Consider the following 25,143-nt stretch of genomic DNA (forward strand, 5'->3'; position numbering starts at 1 on the left):
TTGGTTTGAGCTTCAGGCGTACGGCGTTTCGGCGTGGAGATGTGAACCATCGCCATAGCCGACAATGTTAAATCACCCCTCCAGCGTATTTCAGGCTGAAATAGCGTCGGGCGTCAAAACGCCTAGGTGTGAATGGAGCCTTAAGCTGATCTCTGGGCAGAAAAGCTTCCAGTTACCGGATTTATCGGCATATAACACGCACCTTTACTTTTAGAGGGAAGTTGCAGTTAAAAAACCTTACATTTTAAATAAAGAACTTTGAAGCAAAATAAGGGCCAGTGCCCATCAATGCAGCCTTATCATTGCCCATCTTCAGCCTCACCAGTGCCCATCAATGCAGCCTTATCATTGCCCATCTTCAGCCTCACCAGTGCCCATCAATGCAGCCTTATGAGTGCCCATCTTCAGCCTCACCAATGCCCATCAATGCAGCCTCACCAGTGCCCAGAGAAAGGGACTGAGGACAGAGATTCCCGGTCCCTTTCTCTGCATCCAAGAAGGGGGAATCTGCTTAGAATCAATGCTCACCAAACACGACATTAGCAGAAGTTGCCCAAAATGTGGCACTCAAGAGCTGAAATTTCACGTACGTTCGGTGCCGTTTGTATGCAAGACAAGTTTTTGGCCAACGCCCTTCGGACAAAAGTCAGAGGCTTTGTCTGCGGAAAATCCGATCGTGTGTAAGAGGCTTAACTTGTTTAATTATGCTTTCTGTACACCAGATTTCGCACTCTCCAGTTTTAGTAAATCAACCCCATAGTGTCTGCTCCTATCTCAGCACTGCAGTGCATTCTGAAATGTATTTTTATTTTATTCCTGTGTTTTAGTGCATTTGGATGCCCAATGGCAATGCATGAAAGCACGTTATCCGTGTTTTGATCCATTGGCAACAGGTATTAACAAGCCTTGATCAACGACTCTTAACTATCCATGCCAAATCCTAAAGTGAAAAATGCATTGAATATGCATATCAATAACACACAGATTTAGGCATGACAACGCTATATATATATATATATATATATATATATATATATATATATATATATATATATATATATATATATTTTAAAGGGAAGTGCTTTATTCTCAAAGAACTTGCCTGTAAAGTTGCGGCGGCGTAGCGTAAACCCCCCGGCGCAAGCCCGCGTAATTCAAATGAGCCGGGTAGGGTGCGTAGAACATTTAAATTGGGTGCGTTCCCGCGCCGAACGTACTGCGCATGCGCCGTCCCTAAAAAAGTGCATTGCGCTAAATGACGTCGCAAGGACGTCATTGGTTTCGACGTGAACGTAAATGGCGTCCAGCCCCATTCACGGACGAGTTACGCAAACGACGTAAAATTTTCAAATTGCGACGCGGTAGCGACGGCCATACTTAACATTGGATACGCCACCTAGGGGGCATGTTTATCTTTACGCCGCGTATCTCTTACAGAAACGGCGTAAATTTACTGCGACGGGCAAGCGTGCGTACGTTCGTGAATCGGCGTAACGACTCATTTGCATATTTTACGCCGACCTCAATGGAAGCGCCACCTAGCGGCCAGCGTAAATATTGCACCCTAAGATACGAAGGCGCAGGCCGTCGTATCTTAGGCATGTTTAAGTGTATCTCAGTTTGAGAATACATTTAAACATACGACGGGCTTAGATTCGGAGTTACGTCGGCGTATCTACTGATACGCCGGCATAACTCTTTGTGAATCTGGCCCAGAGGCCCAGATTCACAGAAAACGGCGTATCTCTGTGCGGGCATAGCGCATCTCATATGCGCTATGCCGACGTAACATAGAGGCAAGTACAGTATTCACAAAGCACTTGCTCCCTAAGTTACGGCGGCGTAGCGTAAATGGGCCGGCGTAAGCCCGCCTAATTCAAATTAGGAAAGTAGTGGGCGTGTTGTATTAAAATTAGCCGTGACCCCATGTAAATGAATTCCCGAACGAACGGCGCATGCGCGCGCATGCTCAGAATCACGTTGAATTTACGCCCTAAGATACGACGGCTCAATGGCAACGACGTGAACGTAACCTACGCCCAGCCCCATTCACGTACGACTTATGTAAACAACGTAAAATACGATGGCAGTTCCGACGTCCATACCCTAACATGACTTAGACCAGCTATTTGGTGGTTTATCTTTACGCCGGACGTACGCCTTACGTAAACGGCGTAGCTTACTGCGACGGGCGCAAGTACGTTCGTGAATCGGCGTATCTAGGTCATTTACATATTCAACACGTAAATCAACGGAAGCGCCCCTAGCGGCCAGCGTAAATATGCGCCCAAGATACGAAGGCGTAGGAGACTTACGTCGGTCGGATGGAGCCAGAATTCAGGCGTATCTCATTACAAGAATAAGGCGCATAGATACGACGGCGCATCCAAGGACTTACGCGGCGTATATAAAGATACGTCGGCGTAAGTCTTTGTGAATCCAGCTAAGAGTTCTGATGAGGGCCATTCAGAACCAGCAAACTGCAGTATTCACGCAACCACAGGCGCGCACTCAGACATATTGCTGATCCCAGCGAGCTCATCACATGGTTTATTTTCCAACAGAAATCTGATTGAAATGTCATCGGTGACATTTCAATGCCGATCTATTGGTGGCATTTCAATACCATCAGAGCCGGTTCACACAGGGGCAACACGAACTCTGGGCGTGACTTTGCGAGGCGACTTCGGGGCGACTTCAAATCACCTCCAGAACAGGCGACTTTGCCAGTGGCCAATCAAACAGTAATCAGCTCTGTGGGAGGGAGGAGTTTGCCTGAGAAAAACTAGTTTATCTTCCTGTAAAGTTGCTTCAGTTAAGAAAGGGGATCTGACTTGGAGGCGACTTCCATTGAGATCTATGGGTACAAGTCGCCTAGAAGTCGCCTGGAAGTAGTACAGGAACCTTTTCTGAAGCGGTAGTGTGAACCGGCTCTCACAATCCGATGCATTGAAAAAAAAAAGCTGCAAAACAGTATGATTGACACCATAGGAAGAAGGCGATTTGCCTTGGCTATACATCAAGGCGGCGCTAGAAATCGCCACCAGCTTTGCATCTGGTGTAAACAAGCCCTAGATCGCCATTTTTAAAGTAGCTTATTTTTTTTTTTGTAAGGCCGCTTTCATTCTGATAAGTCTTAAGGACCAGTTCACACCAGACGCAGTTCTGTGTGCTTTTTTTCTGCACTAAAAATTAGGGTTGTCCCGATACCACTTTTTTTAGGACCGAGTACAAGTACCGATACTTTTTTTCAAGTACTCGCCGATACCGAATACGGATACTTTTTTTAAAATGTATCCCCAAATGCAGCCATGTCCCCCACGAATGCAGCCATGTCCCCAACAGATGCAGCCATGTCCCCCAACAGATGCAGCCATGTCCCCCAACAGATGCAGCCATGTCCCCCACAGATGCAGCCATGTCCCCCAACAGATGCAGCCATGTCCCCCAACAGATGCAGCCATGTCCCCCACAGATGCAGCCATGTCCCCCAACAGATGCAGCCATGTCCCCCAACAAATGCAGCCATGTCCCCCACATGTGCAGCCATGTCCCCCCATACCTAGATGCCGCCTAGTTAATCAGTGTGCGGAGAACATTACAGCTTTCATTTGAATAGCTGTGTGTTCCCCGCCACGTATAGACACTCCCCCTTGCTCGGGATTGGACGGGTGATCTGCACTTTGATAGACAGATCACCCGTCCAATCCCGAGCAAGGGGGAGTGTCTATATGCGACGCAGCGGGGAACAGACAGCTATTCAAATGAAAACTGTAATGTTCTCCGCACGCTGATTAACTAGGCGGCGTTGCGGTATGCGGCGGCGGCGGCGGCTGGGGGGGCTGGTAGTATCGGATCTGGCATCGGGGGCATTTGCAGGAGTACAAGTACTCCCGCAAATGCTCAGTATCAACCCTACTAAAAATGCATGCACAGTGTTTTCCATGTATTCCAATGGCTCTAGTTGGCTCTAGTTCACACCATGCAGTCATTTTCCGGTTAGTTTCTGCTCTGGAAACTGACTGCATGGTGTGAACTAGAGCCATTGGGATACATGGAAAACACTGTGCATGCATTTTTAGTGCAGAAAAAATGCACACAGAACTGCGTCTGGTGTGAACTGGCCCTAAAGGTGCTAAAACCTTAGCAAAAGCGCAATCCCCTTAAATCCTATGGGACTCTTCACATCACTGCGATGTGTTTTGAAAATTCCTGCATGCTGCTGCATCTTTGGTGCAGTTTTTAAAAACCGCAGGTCCCTGTTGAAATTAATAGAAAGCACATAAAAAAAAAACTTTTTTGTTAGTCACCCGTGCAAGTTTCACAGGTGCATGCTGGGTAATAGGCATTCAGAGAACACATCAGAAATGCAGCAAAAACACTTGAATTGCATGTTTCTGCAGCAAACACCATTTTTTTCTTAAAGTGGTTCTAAAAGCTCAAGGGGCCAGATTCACATAGAAATGCCCAGGCGCAGCGTATCAGAGATACGCTACGCCGCCGTATCTTACCTGGCTCTAAGTCGAATCCAGGAAGATTTTGCGCCGTAAGTTACGGTGTAGGTGTAGTGTATCTCTCGGCGCGTAATTCAAATCGGCGGGTAGGGGGCGTAAATCATTTAAATGAAGTGCGTCCCCGCGCCGATTGAACTGCGCATGCTCCGTTTTGAAAATTCCCGCCGTGCTTTGCGCGAAATTACGTCGCAACAATTTTTTGAACTTTGACGTGACTTACGTCCATCCCTATTCACGTTCGACTTGTGCAAAAAAAAATAAAAAATTTGAAATTGGTTGCGGGAACGACGGCCATACTTTAACATGGCTAGTCTATCTATACGCCACAAAATAGCAGCTTTAACTATACGCCGGGAAAAGCCGACTAGCAACGACGTAAGAGAATGTGACGGCCGCACGTACCTTCGTGGATCGACGGAAAAAGACGCAAACTCCACCCAGCGGGCGCCAAAGTATTGCACCTACGATCCGAAGGCGTACGAAGCCGTACGCCTGTCGGATCGAAGCCAGAAGCCGTCGTATCTTGGTTTAAGGATTCAAACTAAAGATACGACGCGGCAAATTTGAAAGTACGCCGGCGTATCAGTAGATACGCCGGCGTACTCGCTCTGTGAATCTGGCCCAAGGTTTTTAATAGGGATGAGCTTCCGGCGTGTTCGCACAGTCCACGTGCAGAGCCCGCATGAAAGGGCAGGGAGACATTGTCCTGATGCTCGGCTGAAGAGATCGGGAAATGTCTCCCTGCCTGTGGTTAGCGCAGCGCCGTGCCCGCTTCCTGTCGGGCTCTGCACGTGGACTGTGCAAACACGCCGGAGCTCATCCCTAGTTTTTAATGCAACAGTAAAAAACCTTCTCTGTTCAGCTCCATCCCCCCCGGGCCCCAGCTAGGGTTGCCACCTCATCCCTTTAAAAAGGAACACATATTAATTACACAGGTTCTGTGGCTGATTAAGGTGGTAATTAAACTCACTTGGTGCCTTATCTGCATTAAATTAGCCTCAGAATCTGTGTAATTCAGATGTGTTCCTTTTTAAAGGGATGAGGTGGCAACCCTAGCCCCAGCCCTTCTGATACTTACCTGAGCCCCATCACGAGCCAGTGATGTTCCTGAGAGCCTTGGTTCTCACTTCTCATTGGCTGAATGGATAAGCACGCAGAGCTGCAGCTCGAAAGCGAGCCTGCTTGGGTCCCCCATTGCAAGCTGCTTGCGGCGGGGGCACTTAGCAGGAGGGAGGAGCCAGGAGTGTGGCGAGGGACCCGGGAAGAGGAGGATCGGGTATGCTCTGTGCAAAAAGTACGTAGAACATGTTTCTTATAAAAAAAACACACACAAACGCACACATAAAAAAAAAAAAATCCAAATGCGATAGGATTTTGGTGCATTTGTTGGGCGCCAAAGCATGTAAAAATCACAGCAAAATGTGCATTACCAAATGTGCCAAGATTTGGTAAAATAGCTTCTTTGGCACGTTTGTAGTGAATAGGCTACTCATAGGTGTGCGCAGCCTATTGCATTAGGGGGTGCACCCCAAAGCCCAAACACACACTACCGATCACTAAGGCCCCATTCACACCTTCGCGACAAAACGCCCGACGCCGGACGCTCGTGCCGCTGGAGGGGAGAATTCCCATTGCTGTCTATGAGATGGTTCACATCTCATAGACGCCTGCCGCCTGCCGCCTGAAAAAAAGTCCCGGACCCTTTTTTTCAGGCGACATTGGCGTTCGGCCATACAAAGCAATGGGAAGGATTTGTAAAAAAAAAAAAAAAAAGTTACACTATTCGCGGCAAAATACGCCTTAGGCTGCATTCACACCTGAGCGTTTTGTCGCCTGAAGCGCGACGCTCAAATACGCTAGAGGGGAAAAATACATTATTCCCTATGGAGATGGTTCACATCTCCACGCCAATATGCCTGACGCCGAACGCCTGAAGCTCAAACAAGTTCCGGACCCTTTTTTGTTTCGCGCGTATCGGGCGGTTTGGTCGTTTTTGAGCGTTTCCATTTCCCATAGAAAGTAATGGAAACGCTCGATTCAAGCGACAACGAGCGTTTGCTACGGGCGATTTGTCGCTTTAATCAATAGAACTTTTCAATCAATAGAACTTTTCCCAGGCAGAAGATTAAAAAAAATCTACCAACATAGCAACAAGTGATGAAAAGATGATCATTTTTCCTAGTGGCTAAAATAAAAAACGTCGAAGTACAAAAACGTCGGACGGCCCTGTATGCAAACGCGCAAATAAGCATGAATACGCCCGAAAAAACGACCGACGCTCAGGTGTGAATGCAGCCTTATGGTGTTCATTCAGAAAGGGAAGGGGCCGGTAAATTACATATTTACCGGCCCCTTCCCCACTTCTAAAACATCCCAGTAGCAACAGCCGATAGAAGAGAAGGGAAGCTGGCAGCGCTGCAGGGGGGGGGGGGAGATGGGAGCTAGGACAGTAGGGGGAATCTGTGCTGCACAGGGTGGTTAGGGTGTGCCTGTGCGCATGCCTATGAGGCTACCCTATGCGTTATGCACGGAAGCGCACAAAAAATGCGCGCCGGAACATGCGTTTTCTGCTACACGTAGTGTAAATGCGACCTAAATCACCGCAGGGCGCAGTGTGAATACACACAATACAGTACCTTATAGCAGCCAATCAGAATGAAAATGCAGCTGATCTGACTTCATGAAACTGAAACTTGGTTGCTGCACTTTACACTTCCACATTATGGAATAAACCTTTGTAGATGGAAATCAGCATGGCGGTCAGTAATAATATTTCCTAGCACTATTGTAAAGGGGGAGATCATGTATTGTCCATGGGAACAGCTGCAGCTGAGAAGGCTTAAAGGATCTGGGCTGCTCCGCCCCTCCTCCCCCTGCCAGCTGCTGTAATCAGTGGGACAGACAGGCAACAGGCGCTGGAAAGGAAGGGCTGAATGCTTTGTGACATCCCAGTGTCACCATACAGATACGTTTGCAGGTATTGTGCCACCATGCCACTCATCACACCTCTTCCATGTGGCTCCTTTAATTGAGTTGGTGCCTTGGGTATCTTTCTGGGCACATGCCTTTGATCTTTCTTTGTGTTGTTTGAAAAATGCTACAAGTTTCCCCTTTGTTCTGTCATTTCATGTTGTGTTTTGTTTATTTTTTTGTATTTTATTTTTTTGCTGTAATAGTTCCGCAATCCAATGTAAATGTTTATTTATAGCATCTGTTTATGTTTTAGTGTCTTTGTTTATATACTGATAACGTTTGGAATTAATTGTAACATTGCATCAACTGTCATTACCAAATGACTTTCTAGTTTTGTGGCTCATATGACTTGTATGTATTCACGCCGTATGGGAAGGCTGCTTTGCTTGCACAAGAAATCCTCTTAAGCATGGAGTTCAACCGGTTTCTGTAGAATGCGTCTATTGACATTAACGTTCTAATATATATATATATATATATATATATATATATATATATATATATATATATATTTATTATTATTAATATTTTTTATAGATATTTATTATTATTTTTTATATATACTTATTATTATTTTTTATATATATTTATTATTATTATTATTTTTTATATATACTTATTATTATTATTTATATATACTTATTATTATTTTTTATATATATTTATTATTATTATTATTTTTTATATATACTTATTAATATTTTTTATATATATTTATTATTATTATTTATATATACTTATTATTATTTTTTATATATATTTATTATTTTTTATATATATTTATTATTATTTTTTTATATAATAATATTATTATTATCATTTTTATTATTTTATATATAATTATTTATTTTTTTATATTATTATTATTATTATTATTATTATTATCATTTTTATTATTATTTTATATATCATTTTTTTTATATTATTATTATTATTATTATTATTATTATTATTATTATTATCATTATTTTTATTATTATTATTTTATATATAATTATTTTTTTTATATTATTATTATTTTTTTTATATATATATATATATATATATATATATATATATATATATATATAATGTGTTTTATTTTTTTTTTGCAGTTATTTATACTTCCTGCTATAAAAACATTGTGTTTGGGGGTTCTAAGTCGGGCTGTGGAAATTAACTATTAATTCATCAATTAAAGCGGGAGTTCACCTGAATTTTTTTTTTTTAACATTATATTGAAGCTTGTTTTGTGAAGGGGAATCGGGTGTTTTTTTTTTAAATCGAAGCAGTACTTACCGTTTTAGAGATAGATCTTCTCCGCCGCTTCCGGGTATGGTCTTCGGGACTGGGCGTTCCTATTTGATTGACAGGCTTCCGACGGTCGCATCCATCGCGTCACGAGTAGCTGAAAGAAGCCGAACGTCGGTGCGGCTCTATACGGAGCCTGCGCACCGACGTTCGGCTACTTTTGGAAAATCGTGACGCGACTGTTGGAAGCCTGTCAATCAAATAGGAACGCCCAGTCCCGCAGCCCATACCCGGAAGCGGCGGAGAAGATCTATCTCTAAAACAGTAAGTACTGCTTCGATTGTAAAACGAGCCTCAATCTAATGTTAAAAAAAAAAGGTTTTTGGTTGAACCTCCACTTTAATCTTTAATTTTTTTGATATATCAAAATTCTTTTGATTGGTACTCACCCCTCCGCCATCTTCCGGGCCTTCAGGGAGTTCCCTTTGGAGATCCAGTGACGTCACAGACACGGCGGGGCTTGCCGTGTCCATCTGAAGGGCTCCTTTGCTGTGCCTTCATATCTGCATGACGACGGGACCTTACGCGCAAGGGTTGTGATGCCGCGTACACACGATCATTTTTCAGCATGAAAAAAACTTTGTTTTTTAAAAATGTCATTTAAAATGATGGTGTGTGGGCTTCACATAATTTTTCAGGTTCTGAAAAACGACAATTTTTTTCTCTCGAACATGCTGCATTTTTTAACATCGTTTTAAACTATGTTGTTTTTCGGGTTGTAAAAAATGATCGTGTGTGGGCTAAAACTACGTTAAACATCCGCGCATGCTCAGAAGCAAGTTATGAGAAGGGAGCGCTCGTTTTGGGAAAACTACCGTTCATAATGGAGTAAGCACATTCATCACGCTGTAACAGACAGAAAGCGCGAATCGTCTTTTACTAACACGGAATCAGCTAAAGCAGCCCCAAGGGTGGCGCCATCCGAATAGAACTTCCCCTTTATAGTGCCATCGTACGTGTTGTACGTCACCGCGCTTTTGCTAGAGCATTTTTTAAAAACGATGGTGTGTGGGCAACGTCGTTTTAATGATGAAGTTGGAAAAAACAACGTTTTTTTCTACATGCTGAAAAAACTTCGGTTTTTTTTCATGCCGAAAAATGATCGTGTGTAGGCGGCATAACACTTCCCTCTATCGTTTCCCTCTATCAACCTGGGATTCTACAACCATCCGCTGGGAGTTGTGATAGTTCCCTTCACAAGACATCTACATGCCGACGGACTGATGTTAACCCCTACTCATCTGGATTCAGCAGTGGCATCGTTGTACACATTTTTATACCAGTATTATACTTGGCTACGTGTTTTTATGACTGCTTTTGGTACCGTTTGGTATTACTCGCACCATTTTTACAGTTTATGTAGCTACATCGATTTTATCTCCAGTGCAATATTTATTTGGTTGCCTACTTGAAGACTATAAAAGTTTTAATGCTATTCCCATCGAGCGCTGCCTTTGTGTGTTTTGTGTATCCTGATATCCATTTTTCCAGTTGTTGGGAATCAGCCTGCAAGGAGATCAGCTAAAAGTAGTTGGATCTGTATGTGCGTTATTAATCGAAATTAGTCGATTAATCGAACACAACAATTTTGTAACAGCCCTAGTTCTGAGTATTGTTTTTAGCAAAAATTACAGATTTTAACTTGCAAGCAACAAATGTCAGAAATAGGCTTATGCATGAAATGAAGATGGAGAAAGAATGAAAATATATACCGTATTTATCGGGGTATTGCGCGCTCCGGCGTATAGCGCGCACCCCTAAAGTGGACCCGCATTCCTGTGAAAAAAAGATTTTAGTACTTACAGTTTTGGTGTCTTGCGCGGCGTCCATCAGCAGCCTCGTCGGGTCCGGCGTCCGTCTACGGCTTCGGTGGTGTCCTCGTCGGGTCCGGCGTCCTTCTGCGGTGTCCTCCCAGCTCGATCTCCGCTTCTTGCGCTGAGTTTGAACTACTGCGCCGGCATATACCGAGCACAGTACTCTCGTGTATAGTCACGTCCTGTATGTTCAGGACGTGACTGCGAGAGGAGCCGAGCCTGCCTGACTATACACAAGTGTACTGCGCTCGGTATATGCCGGTGTATTGTCCTCAATGTTCCACTGTGGGGGAAGTTCCTTCACTGACTGCGCAGGCGCAAACTTCCCGACGGAAATCCCCGAACCTCGCCCGGCATCCAGGCTCATTCTTTAACATCCCCGTGGATTGGAGGATGTTAAAAAAAGAGCCAGGAGGCCGAGCGAGCGAAGCGAGCCGTCCGAGCGCAGCGAGGCCGACTGGCCACTTACCTCAAAATCCACGTCGCCCTGGATGCCGGCCGCCGTTCGGGGATTTCCGTCAGCAAGTTTGCACCTGCGCGGTGCTTGAAGGAACTTTCCCGACAGCTGGAACCAGCTCAGCGCATCAGTTTGCGCATGCGCTGGAACTTCCAGGACACCTGGAACCAGCACGGCAGATCACCGGCACAGTAGTTCAAACTCGGCGCGGGAAGCGGGTATCAGCGTATATCGCGCACCCACGATTTTGCCCTGAGTTTCAGGGCAAAAAAGTGCGCGGTATACGCCGATAAATACGGTATATAATTTTAGCAGAGATTCAATACCATTATTTCTCTCGAGCTGACGATCGCGGCGATACCTCACATGTGGGATTTGAACACTGTTTACGTATGTAGGCGCGACTTGCGTGTGCGTTTTCTTTGCTGCGCGACCTCACTGGGACGGTGGCACTTAAAAAAAAAAAAGTTTGTATTTATATTTTTTTAAATTGTCTGAGTTCAATTTCCTTTTTTTTTTTTTGCTACTGTGATCTAACCTCCTGTTAGGGGGTGGCTACGTTCATTCTCCATGTTCCCATGGTATGCAGGGATGTAGCCACCCTCTCTTGCTCGCATCTGAGATGACCCGGGGACTATATAGATTTGTAGTGTGCAAAGAGCAATGCACATGACCACAACTAACATGCAATGCCTATTCCAAAGAAATGTCAGATTTGTTTTGCCATCTGTGTCCCATTGCAGAGATTTACTTTCACTTCCTATCCCATAGCCAGACAGGAAGTGAGAGGAAATCCCCTGCAAATCAAGGGAACTCCTCAGGGTCACCACAAGTAGTGTCCCCCTTGGAAGATTTACTTTTCTGGGGACAACCCAAAATTTCTTTTACTTAAACTTTAAAGTGGACCTTCAGTAATTTTTTCATCTTTCCATCTATTAAATATTCTGTCCTTGTTGTTTTAACTTTGGAAAGTAAAACATTTTGTTTTCTGCCAGGAAATGCCTTATACAGCCCACTTCCTGTTTCTTGTCTGGAAAAAAGCCTAGGCTTATGACATCATGCAGAGAGAGAGTTTGCCAGGAAGGCATGGGGGTAAGTCATAAGAGGGCCAATGAGAGCTGCAGAGCTAGAGGTGTGTGTCTGTGTAAATCCACAAAGTGAACAGGCAGCAGCTTCAGCTACCCACAGATAAAATGGTTGCAGCCAGTTTTTTTTTTCTATACAAAAAATAAAATAAAAGATTTGCCTTTAGTCTCATTTTAACCACTTAAGGACCAGCCCATGTACATATACGTCCACAATATGGCACGTACAGGCACATGGGCGTATGGGTACGTCCTCGCCTATTAGCGGGTGGGGGGTCCGATCGGGACCCCCCCGCTACATGCGGCGGTCGGGTCCGCTCGGGGAGCGATCCGGGACCACGGCGCGGCTATTTGTTTATAGCCGCTCCGTCGCGATCGCTCCCCGGAGCTGAAGAACGAGGAGAGCCGTGTGTAAACACGGCTTCCCCGTCCTTCACTATGGCGGCGCATCGATCGCGTCATTCCCTTTATAGGGAAGACACGATCGATGACGTCATTCCTACAGCCACACCCCCAAACAGTTGTAAACACATACTAGGTGCACCCTAACTCCTACAGCGCCACCTGTGGTTAACTCCCAAACTGCAACTGTCATTTTCACAATAAAGAATGCAATTTAAATGCATTTTTTGCTGTGAAAATGACAATGGTCCCAAAAATGTGTCAAAATTGGCCGAAGTGTCCGCCATAATGTCGCAGTCACGAAAAAAATTGCTGATCGCCGCCATTAGTAGTAAAAAAAAAATAAAAAATAAAAATGCAATAAAACTATCCCCTATTTTGTAAACACTATAAATTTTGCGCAAACCAATCGATAAACGCTTATTGCGATTTTTTTTACTAAAAATAGGTAGAAGAATACGTATCGGCCTAAACTGAGGAAAAAAAATGTTTTTATATATGTTTTTGGGGGATATTTATTACAGCAAAAAGTAAAAAATATTGCTTTTTTTTCAAAATTGTCGCTCTATTTTTGTTTATAGCGCAAAAACTAAAAACCGCAGATGTGATCAAATACCACCAAAAGAAAGCTCTATTTGTGGGGAAAAAAGGACGCCAATTTTGTTTGGGAGCCACGTCGCACGACCGCGCAATTGTCTGTTAAAGCGACGCAGTCCCGAACTGTAAAAACACCTTGGGTCTTTAGGCTGCATATTGGTCCGGGGCTTAAGTGGTTAAATAAGTATGGGATCTCTTGTTTTTGTGATTCATACTTGCCTAGCTGGATGCAGCGTCTGTCCCCAGCCGGTGTCCTATCATTATGGGTCCCCTATCAGATAGTGCCCGGCCTGGACTGCGCAATCGGAGATCACGGAATGAACATCTGTTCCATCAGCTGTAGTTGGAGCATGCGCATTTAACACGCCGCTCGCTCTCTCAATACAGCAAGGAGCGGATGTTTTTTTCAAAGGGGCGGGTGTATTATTGAGCAATTTATTGTATTCAGTGAGCGCGGCCTCTTGTAATCATAACCGCCCCTTGCTGTATTGAGTGAGCGCGGGCAGCGCTTTTCTATCGAGATGGATTACCCCATCTGATAGAGCGAGAGGCATGTTAACTGCGCATGCTCCAACTACAGCTGATGGATCAGATATTCATTCTCTGAGATTTCCTTGATCCCTGATTGCGCTGCGCCTGCGGAGTCCAGGCCGGGCACTATCTGATAGGGGACCCATATTGATAGAATACCGGCTCTAACACTGAGAACTGAGTGATCAAACACCTCTGATCGTTCGGTTCTCACAGCTCCGTGAGCAGAGAGCTGGTGACTATCATTCACCGGCTCTCTCCTCTTCCCACCCCCCCAACACTCCCTGGCACGCTGGGCTGTGGAGGCTCACAGCGGCTCGCTGAGAGGCTGAGCCAGGTGTGGGCGGATCCCGACTATATGGTCGATATTCTTCTCGAGCCTGGACCATCTCTGTGACGTCAACCGACAGCGGACCTCAGCCCACTGTCTGCTGAAAGTGGGGCAAAGGAGTGCAAAACAAGCTGCACTCCTGTTGTGATCCACAGGAGAAGTACAGCCAAACATGTTTTGGTAGTACTTCTCCTTTACCCACTTAAGACCCGGACCTTTATGCAGGTAAAGGACCCGGCCAGTTTTTGCGATTCGGCACTGCGTCGCTTTAACTGACAATTGCACGATCGTGCGACGTGGCTCCCAAACAAAATTGGCGTCCTTTTTCCCCCACAAATAGAGCTTTCTTTTGGTGGTATTTGATCACCTCTGCGGTTTTTATTTTTTGCGCTATAAACAAAAATGGAGCGACTATTTTGAAAAAAATTCTATATTTTTTACTTTTTGCTATAATAAATATCCCCCAAAAACATATATACATTTTTTTTCCTCAGTTTAGGCCGATACGTATTCTTCTACCTATTTTTGGTAAAAAAAATCGTAATAAGCGTTTATCGATTGTTTTGCGCAAAATTTATAGCGTTTACAAAATAGGAGATAGTTTTATTGCATTTTTATTAATATATATATATATATATATATATATATATATATTATTTTTTTTTTTTTTTTACTACTAATGGCGGCTATCAGCGTTTTTTTTTCTTTTTTTTTTTTCGTGACATTATGGCGGACACATCGGACAATTTTGACACATTTTTGGGACCATTGTCATTTTCACAGCAAAGAAATGCTATAAAAGTGCATTGTTTACTGTGAAAATGACAATTGCAGTTTGGGAGTTAACCACTAGGGGGCACTGAAGGGGTTAAGTGTGACCTCATCTGTGTTTCTAACTGTAGGGGGCGGGGCTGGACGTGTGACGTCATTGATCGTGTTTCCCTATATCAGGGAACACACGATCAATGAAGCTGCCACTGTGAAGAACGGGGAAGGTGTGTTTATACACACCTCTCCCCGTTCTTCAGCTCCGGGGACCGAACGCGGGACTCCGGCGGCGATCAGGTCCCGCGGCCACGGAGCTTCGGACCGGGTCGCGGGCGCGCGCCACCCCATGGCTTGGCTTAAAGGGCCACGTACAGGTACGTGATTGTGCCCAGCCGTGCCATTCTGCCGACGTATATCGGCGTGAAGGGGTCCTTAAGTGGTTAAGTGTACTTTTCAGAAAGACATGTCAGATCTGAATTTTTTTCAAAAAGACTTGATATACCATTTTTTATATATATAAAAAAAAAATAGGCCCTGGAGTATCGTTTTTTATTTCTTTTAGCGCCATTCTACAGACACGTTTCCCTGCAAGGCATGTGCATAACATTTGGTCAAGAACATCAACAATTCCATAGACAAAGCCAGACATGTTTTGGTATGGTCTGTGTTTTGTGACAGCAGAAATGTGTAGACGTCATACAGTCATCACACTAATCAGAGCACTTATTCAAGGCTTATATCGCAAAGCCTGCACTCGTGGGATAACAATAAAGTTGCAGTAACGCTGTAAACTCGCAGGCTGTAAACGTGACTGCAACTGCAAAGTACCCCCTCCAGTTTCTGGGTCTGAAAGGGTGTAAACTAGGGCCGAAAAACAACGAATCGATTAATCGACAACTAATCGATTATGAAATTAATCGATTGCAATTTTCATAATCGATTAATCGGCCAGTAACATAATGGGGTTAAAAACCTAAAATTAGCCCTTTTATAGTACAAAAAAGCAAATCGCTACTGTAAATATTACTTTCACTGTCCCACAGTAAAAAAATGAACCCCTTACAGTAGCGATAATTTGCTCTTTTTGTATTTTTTTTTTTTTTACCCCCATTATGTTACTAAACATCTCGGGCCTGGGTCACACCTCTGTGTTTTTTGGTGCTTTGTGCAGAAACACACTACAGTTCATTTACATGGTTTCCTATGGGACACGGTCACATCCATGATTTTTTTTAGCTGCTATGTATTTGGAAAGGGCGAGGATTTTTTAACGCAAAACGGTGCTTTTTTTTTTTTTTGGTTTAATATACTTCAATGGAGAAGCTGCAGAAAAGCATGTAATGTGTTTTTGTGGCAATTTGTGTTTTGTAATCTGCCCAACAACAAATTGGCCCCCAAAAAAATAAAATATAAATGCAATTTTTTTTATTTTTTTAAAGTGGAGTTTCCATCCCATATATTTTTTTTCATTAGTGTGCTTATTAGACCTAAAAAAGTAAAAAAAAAAAAATATATATATTTTTTTTTTATGCCTCTGGAAATGCCTGTTGCTATGCGGTCCCACAAAATCTGCCTTTGAAACCACCTAGGATTCTGACATCATCTCCCTCTAATGCTCCTGGGAAATGTGTGTCATCATTTCCCAGAATGCAGTGCGCTGTCCAATTATCATTCCCCATCCAAGACTTCCAGGAAGTAAGTGCTTGTGGGCTTCACAATGCCCACAAGCAAAATGACAACGGTGTAGACATGGTTTATTTATATGAATATCTATGCGGATCGGCGGCAGGTTGTAAAATAGTAAGTGACCGGATTTATAATATAAATACGCAGGATGAAAGGACATACATTTAAAAAAATGCTAATTGTGGTTGGAACTCCGCTTTAAGGCCATTATCAGATTAATCGAAACAATAATCGGCCAACTAATCGATTATGAAAATAATCGTTAGTTTCAGCCCTAGTGTAGACCCAAATAGCAGAATACATATGTCTCCGACCAGGGCAGCCATCACAAATGTTGGGGCCCCTTACACCGCTTTAGGCAGGGCCCCCCTGGAGCAGAGAACCGGGGGGGGGGGGGGCTCCTCTCTCCTGCTGTGAGATAAGTGGGGGTTGTGGTAACAAACAAAACAAAGTCAAGTCTTCTCTTATCTCTCCTGTGTTGCTAAAGTCAGATGAAGAAAAAATAGGAAATAAAAATAAGTTGCTAAAGGTCACCGTGTTCTTGGCAGTCACCGAACTTTTGTGTGACCGTGTGTATGCAAGGCAGGCTTGAGCGGAATTCCGTTGGAAAAACCATCCAACTTTTTTCCGACGAGAATTACGCTCGTGTGTACAGGGTATCACAGTTGCTTAACTGCTTGCCGACCAGCCGCCGCCGTTCTACGGCAGCAGGTCGGCTCTGCTGGGCGAGAGCACGTAGATCTACGTCACCTCGCCCAGCAGCCAATAGGGGCGCGCGATCTCCGCCGGGCACACGCGATCGCTCGTTACAGAGCGAGGACCGGGAGCTGTGTGTGTGTAAACACACAGCTCCCGGTCCTGTCAGGGAGGGAAATGCTGATCTTCTGTTCATACAATGCATGAACAGAAGATCAGTCATTTCCCCAAGTCAGTCCACCCCCCCTACAGTTAGAACACACCCAGGGAACATACTTAAAGGGTCACTAAAGGGGAAAAAAATGTTTTAGCTGAAATGACTGTTTACAGGGTATAGAGACATAATAGTTAACTGATTCCTATTAAAAATAGATAAAAAAAACAATCATATAATGTACCTGCAGTTTAGTTTTGTTTTTGCATGCTGTTTCCTGGTTCTCTGATGTACCGAGCCAGAGAGCCAATAGAGGGCAGATCAGGTTTGTAAAACGAAACTGGATTGGTGCTGACACACAGTAATCACACCTCCTTGATTAGTCACCACAGTGAGAAATCTCCCAGTACTGTGGTGATCAGGAAACAGACAACCAGGAAGTGTCCAAAACAGAGAGGAATTACAGCAAAATCAAAGCAAAAACGAACAATAAGGACATAAAACCAGGACTGCAGTAAGGTAAAGGAAGCTATTTAGCTAAAAAAAAAAAATCCTTTAGTGACCTGTTAACCCCTTCACTGCCAGTGGCATTTTTATAGTAATCCAATACATTTTTATAGCACTGATCGCTATAAAAATGCCAATGGTCCCAAAAATTTGTCAAAAGTGTCCGAAGTGTCCGCCATAATGTCGCAGTACCGAAAAAAAATTGCTGATCGCCACCATTACTAGTAAAAAAAAAAATATTAATAAAAATACCCCCTATTTTGTAAACGCTATAACTTTTGCGCAAACCAATCAATAAACGCTTATTGCAATTTTTTTTTCAGAAAAATAGGTAGAAGAATACGGATCGGCCTAAACTGAGGAAAAAATATGTTTTTTTTTATATATTTTTGGGGGATATTTATTATAGCAAAAAGTAAAAAATATTCTTTTTTTTTTCAAAATTGTCGCTCTATTTTTGTTTATAGCGCAAAAAACTATAAACCACAGAGGTAATCAAATACCACCAAAAGAAAGCTCTATTTGTGGGGGAAAAAAGGACGCCAATTTTGTTTGGGAGCCACGTCGCACGACCGCGCAATTGTCAGTTAAAGCGACGCAGTGCCGAATCGCAAAAAGTGCTCTGGTCTTTGACTAGCAATATGGTCCGGGGGTTAAGTGGTTAATGGAGTCCTCCGTGTTACTGCTCAGATGGGTCATATACAGTTGAAAAATTGTGTTTTCATACTTGTTGGATGTTCCTGGAGCAGAAAGTAGACTCATGCTGTGCCCCTTCTGCTTATCATAACAAAGTGAACAGAGATGTGCCTGAGTTTCATAATGTGAGCAAATGGGACACAGAAACAAAGCAGAGTTGACTGACGCACCAATCACTCGCGCATCAGTACCCTGTTGTATGGAGTACCATGCACAGATGGGCTAAGCTAGTGAACAATCAGAAATTATAAATGCATATTCATGAGTTATGTAAATGCAGCTAAGATGGCAGCGCTCAGTGAATTAAAGTGGGGTTCCGGGCATAATTTTTTTATTTATTTTTTGCAAGCTAAAATTAATCACATTAGTCCCTAAAACATATAGCTCCCCAATCGTTCCAGAAATCATTGCAAACACTTGCCTTATATCCTCCAGCTCATGTTGTGGCCGTATCCATCATATGTATGGGCATGTGAAGCCTAGTTTCTTTTTCTTCCTGGTTTTCAGGGAGAGGTGCATGTTGAACGATTTTTAGGCACAGTAATGCCCAGACACTCCTGGGAAATGAGTGCCATTGGCGATTGGCAGGAATGGACTGGCCATTGGGACTACAGGGAGTTTCCCGGTGGGCCGATGGCTCAGTGGGCCGGCTTCAGTGACAGCGGACCACCGCCCCCCCCCCCCCTCCGCTCCTCTGTCTCTCCCTTCCCGCAGCGCTCACCTCCCCTCCCTCCCCGCAGCGCTCACCTGGGGGGGAACAAAGAAGCAAGGGGAGGACCAGAGAAGCAGGGGGGACGACAGAGGAGCATGGGGGAGGGGACAGACAGCTGACCCAACAGCTATGCCCTGGGAGTTTCTCCCTTCTGCCTAATCGTGTCCCATAAGGGGGAGCACCGAACTGATTCTTTGCCCCGGGTGAAAAAAAGTCTAGCTTCCCCACTGGTACTGCCTATAAGAGTACCAGTACCAACCGTTCTACTCTAATAAAGTAGAATGGCCAGTGAAGGGGGAGAGGGGGCTTGGGTGGCCGGTGGGGGGGTTGCGGGAGTTGTCTGGCCGCCATGGGAGAGACCTGTCAAAGTGGGCCAGTCTGGATGAAGTCCAGGGACAAAAATCTGTCCCAGTCCAGCCCTGGCGATTGGTGAAAAAGTCCCTGCCCTTTACATTGGCGGTTGGTGAAAAAGCTCTCTCCCTTTACATTGGCAGTTGGCGAAAAAAAAACTCCCCTCACGTTGGCGTAAAAGACCCCTTTTACATTTTTACAGAAATGCTTTCTGTGCATTGGAGATCCGTGTAAATATCCCTGCTTACGTGAGAGTTTGAAACTTTGATGAATTGCGTGACCTGTGATGACTATCTGACTGCTGCCCCACCTCTGCCCCTAGGCCCCATAGCAGCCACATGGACAGCTTACATGGTAGTTATGTTGATACCATTCTATGCAGAGAAAATATTTTAACTGGAGTTGTGCTTTTAATTAAATACGTCTGTAGCAACTGGTAGGGAAGTTTCCCTGTCCCAGACAATACCACTTCCACTTGCCTTTGTCTGTATCTGTTGTGATCCTGTGAGGTTTGGCAACAGAATGAGGAAATCCAGTAATTCAGATATAACATTAAAAGTGTAACGTCAGTTCCTCATTCTCTCCATATTAATCTAGCTGGGGAATTCTTGAACAATGCGAATGTCGTCTGTAGTGTTTAGCTGTTATAGGCCACCTTTATTTCCAGAGATTTCCAAGCCTCAAAACACACTTTGGCCCAGATTCTCGTAGGAGTTACGCCGGCGTATCTCCAGATACGCCGTCGTAACTCTGAGTTTGAGGCGTTGTATCTATGCGCCTGATTCTTAGAATCAGTTACGCATAGATTTGTCTTAGATCCGACCGTCGTAAGTCTCTTACGCCGTCGTATCTAAGTTGCATATTTACACTGGCCGCTAGGTGGCGCTTCCGCGATTTACGTGTCGAATATGTTAATGAGCTAGATACGCCGATTCTCAAAACGTACGTGCGGCCGGCGCTTTTTTTTTTACGTCGTTTACGTTAGGCTTTTTTGGGCGTAAAGTTACCCCTGCTCTATGAGGCATAGATGAGGCGTACCAATGTTGGGTATGGACGTCGGAACAGCGTAGAATTTTCCGTCGATTACGTCTTTTGCGTAAGTCGTTCGCGAATAGGGCTGTGCGTCATTTATGGTCACGTCGAAAGCATTGGCTTTTTGCGGGTTAATTAGGAGCATACGCACTGGGATACTTTCACGGACGGCGCATGCGTCATTTACGTGGGGTCACAGTAAATTAGCATAAAACACGCCCACATGTTCCACATTTGAATTAGGCGGGCTTACGCCGGCCTATTTACGCTACGCCACCGCAACTTTGCTTTGTGAATACTGCACTTGCCTGTCAAAGTTGCGAAGGCGTAGCGTAAATAGAATACGTTACGCCCGCTCACAAATACACGCTCCCTACGTGAATCTGGGCCTATGTCTTTTCTTCTCAAATCTTTTACTCTAAAAGATGAGCTCTTGCTTCAAACATAACTTTGCCTTCTACTCTGAGAAAGCATATGTTCACCTCAAATGATGAGCGGACTCATCATCGGGCTCTTGAGGATGATTTTACACCCTGTAGGCTCTTACATACCATACAGAACCTTTGTGCTGGTGTGCTTGAGCCCTATTAGAAGTTCTGTATAATTCACTGGACCAGGAATCCAAAGGGAAGTTCAAAAGGTCTCGTTGGGGTCTATTTATAAAATAATTTGGACAGATGAGAGAGGCATTCACCTATCCTTGACAAATTCTGATTCTAGTTTTCTTTAATACAGTGCTATGGTCCATCTAGTGCAGTGATCTTTACCCTGGGGCCGGGGCCCCCTTGGGGTTCGAATGATGATTTTCCAGGGGTTACTGAATCCTGGGCTGTTTCTGAAGCCTACGCTGCTCTTCCAGCCTTTTCTCGGCTGCCCATTTGGGCTGTCCCTGGAGCCCATGGCTGCCCATTTGGGCTGTCTCTGGAGCCCATGGCTGCCCATTTGGGCTGTCCCTGGAGCCCATGGCTGCCCAGCTGGGCTGTCCCTGGAGCCCATGGCTGCCCAGCTGGGTTGTCCCTGGAGCCCATGGCTGCCCATTTGGGCTGTCCCTGGAGCCCCATGGCTGCCCATTTGGGCTGTCCCTGGAGTCCCATGGCTGCCCATTTGGGCTGTCCCTGGAGCCCCATGGCTGCCCATTTGGGCTGTCCCTGGAGCCCCATGGCTGCCCATTTGGGCTGTTTCTCAAGCTTGTGGCCGCCCACTCAGCCTCTTCGCAGCCACCCATTCAGTTCATGGGATAGCTGGAGAGCAGAGACTAGAGGTCAGCTGACTGGTGAGGAATGTGAAGAGGGAGGGGCTGGAGGAGACCCTACCTCCTGATTTCAGCATAGTTGGTGTCACTGCTACAAGACACCACAAAGTCGGAGACACAGTGAAGCCGGAGACCCAGTGAGTCACACTACCTGTGATTATAGTTACCATTAAAAGTCTGATGTGAGCTTTTGAACGGAAATTCCGATCGTGTGTATGCTCCATTGGACTTTTGCTGTCGGAATTTCCGCCAACAAAAGATTGAGAGCTGGTTCTCAAATTTTCAGCCATAAAAAATTCCTTTCCTATCGGCTGTAGCAATTCTGACGCGCAAAATTCCAACGCATGCTCGGAAACAATTCGACACGTGGTCAGAAGCATTGAACTTAATTTTCTCGGCTCATCGTAGTGTCGTACGTCACTGCATTCTTGACAGACGAAAATTCAGAGAATTTTTGTGTAACCGTGTGTATGCAAGCCAAGCTTGAGCGGAATTCCGTCGAAAAAAACATCCAAGGTTTTTTAAATGGAAAATCCAATTGTGTGTACGCGGCATTCGGGTACTGGTGAGCACTGTGGTAGTTCCCTGATTCTTCCTGCCAATCAGTAACTGCCTGGCCATATTGGAGGTATGGGCAGACGGTGTACTGAGAGTCTGAATGTCCCTGGCATTGCACCTGCGATTTGCTGATTGTGGGCGATGTAAAAAACAATAATAAATGCACATTTTTCTACCTGCAAAAAGATGTGCCTTTTCAGATTTCAACGCTGACGCATTTTGAATGACAATTGCGCGGTCATACAACACTGTACCCAAATTATATTTTTATAAATTTTTTTTCCACAAATAGAGCTTTCTTTTGGTGGTATTTTATCATCTCTGCGATTTTTTATTTTTTGCGCTATTAACAAAAAAAGACAGAACATTTTGAAAAAAACACAATATTTTTTACTTTTTGTTATAATAATATCCCAATTTTTAAAAAAAATTATAAAAATTTCCCACGGTTTAGGTCGATACGTATTCTTCTACATATTTTTGTTAAAAAAAAATCGCAATAAGCGTATATTGATTGGTTTGCGCAAAAGTTATAGCGCCTACAAAATAGGGGATAGATTTATGATTTTTTTTTTTTACTAGTAATGGCGGCGATCTGCGTGTTTTTTTTTTTGTCAGGCCTGCGATATTGCGGCGGACATATCGGACACTTTTGACACAATTTTGGGACCATTCACATTTATACAGCGATCAGTACTATAAAAATGCACTAACTACTGTATAAATGTGACTGTCAGGGAAGGGGTTAACACTAGGGGGTGAGGAAGGGGTTAAATGTATTCCCTGGGTGTGTTCTTACTGTGTGTGGAGGGGGACTGACTGGGGGAGGTGACCGACGTGGAGCTCTGTTTACACACAGAGCTCCACGTCCCTGCTGTCACCGCCGATCGCGGGTACCTGGCGGACATCGCGGCCGCCAGGCACGCGCATCGGCCTCCCAGCGATGCGCCGGGCACAGTGTTTACCCGCTGCGTGCATGGGTAATGTAAACAACAGGACGTCCAGGGACGTCCACCCGGCACTTGAGAGCCGCGCTGTGGACGCCTTTCGTCTACAGCGCGGATCTTAAGTGGTTAATTAGTTAGATGGGACAGAGCCTGCAGTGGCTGTGCTGGGATATCTTAGGCAGGGTTATTTCAATGGAGACATTTGTTCCAGTAAAACATGTTCCAGAGGGCATTTACCTCACTTCCTGTTGGGTCTGCATGACAGGAAGTAACGGTGTACCTAATAATAAAGAAGCTGGTGAGTGTATATTTAATGAAAGCATGGCTTTAGATTTACCCTAAAAGTGCGTATAAACATAAAAATAGTTTTAGGTTTCAGTGATAACTCACAATATATAATAAACTATAATATGCCATAGTGTGCTTTCATCTCTTTGACCTGTCCAATGGCGAGGTGACGTTGCTGTCCTGATGAATATCCAGTTACTTTCTTGTATGAAGCCTGAGTATTGGCAAAGCTCCTTTGTCTGTCCCCTGAGCCACACCTTCATTCTTTTTAGAATTTATATTCTGTTTGCGATATCGGTTACATAAGGAGCTTAATGTCACTATGCTGAACCTAATTACAGGTCTTACCCTGAGGTGCAGCTATATATAGGTATGAGTATTTACGTGTGTCCATTCTTTGCCATTGCTAACCATCATAGTATACTGGGTATGTGGGTCGCAGTGCGATGTATTCTTCAGCATGCCTGCGTAATGACACATCCATATCGGTGAATACTAATGCCGTGGTAGATTTCTATGTCATCTAACACAAATATTTATCAGCTACCATAACTTCATATTAAGGTGCTATTGTTATTGCTCACAAGGTATGGCGTCCGTAGGTGTACAATTTCAGGGCCAGAATTTTTTTCCAGCTGCTATGTGCTATTTTATTATCCATGGTTCATAGGCACATCTTGGAAGCGAGGAAGAGAGGTTGTCTACATTCTTGCATACAGTGCCGGTGCTACCACTAGGCAAACAAGGAAGCCGCCTAGGGCGCATTGCTGCCTAGGGCGCCCAGCCACTGGTGTTTCTACTTTCTTCTCTCAGCAGCAAGCAACTAAGTCTCAGCATCAGTAGGCAGCTTCTGCTCCGTTTACACATAGTGTCAGAGGCACAGCGGAGGACTGTGTCTGTGTCCCAACTCCCGAATGAATGGAAGCAAGCAAACCTTCATTGTTAGGCGCCGGTGAGGCTGCACTGGATGGGCGCTGGTGCAACAAAGTACAGTGAAACCTCGGATTGCGAGGAGTAACGTGGTTAACGAGCGTTTCGCAATACGAGCACTGTATTTAAAAAAAATCCTAACTCGGTTTGTGAGTGTTGTCTTGCAAAACTAGCAGAATTGGCCTGAGGTGGGAGGGGGCGTCGGAGCCGAGTGGCGCCATTCGGAAATCCCCGGAAAGACATGGAAATGCTCCGTTTCCGATGTTTGCCAAGGTCAGCCGAGCTGTCCTCTGGGCCTTCCCAGCCGTTTCTGAGGCTCTCCTGCGCCCCCCCACCTCTGGCCGCATGCGGCATTGCATGCCACTGAAGTCAATTTATTTTCGTTTCCATTGACTTCCATGTGGAAACTCGCTTTGATATGCGAGTACTTTGGATTACGAGCATTCTTCTGGAACGGATTATGCTCGTAATCCGAGGTTCCACTGTATTGAGCAAATGCTGTGAATACATACCGTATATACTCGCGTATAAGCCAAATTTATCAGCACTTTTTTTTTATGCTGAAAATGCCC

The 25,143-nt window shown here is 44.6% G+C and overlaps 1 protein-coding gene across 1 annotated transcript in view; it reads left to right on the forward strand.

Moving 5' to 3' along the window:
• Window positions 1–7,315: 7,315 nt before the first annotated feature.
• Window positions 7,316–25,143, forward strand: part of ARHGAP40 (Rho GTPase activating protein 40) — a 70,185-nt gene continuing 52,357 nt past the window's right edge. Inside the window, exon 1 of the mRNA XM_040330452.1 lies at window positions 7,316–7,491. Coding sequence (XP_040186386.1) covers window positions 7,448–7,491 — 44 coding nt within the window. The 5' untranslated portion in view covers window positions 7,316–7,447. The remainder of the gene's footprint in view (window positions 7,492–25,143) is intronic.

The sequence above is a fragment of the Rana temporaria genome, chromosome 12, assembly GCF_905171775.1.
Source record: "Rana temporaria chromosome 12, aRanTem1.1, whole genome shotgun sequence".
NCBI classification, from domain to species: domain Eukaryota; kingdom Metazoa; phylum Chordata; class Amphibia; order Anura; family Ranidae; genus Rana; species Rana temporaria.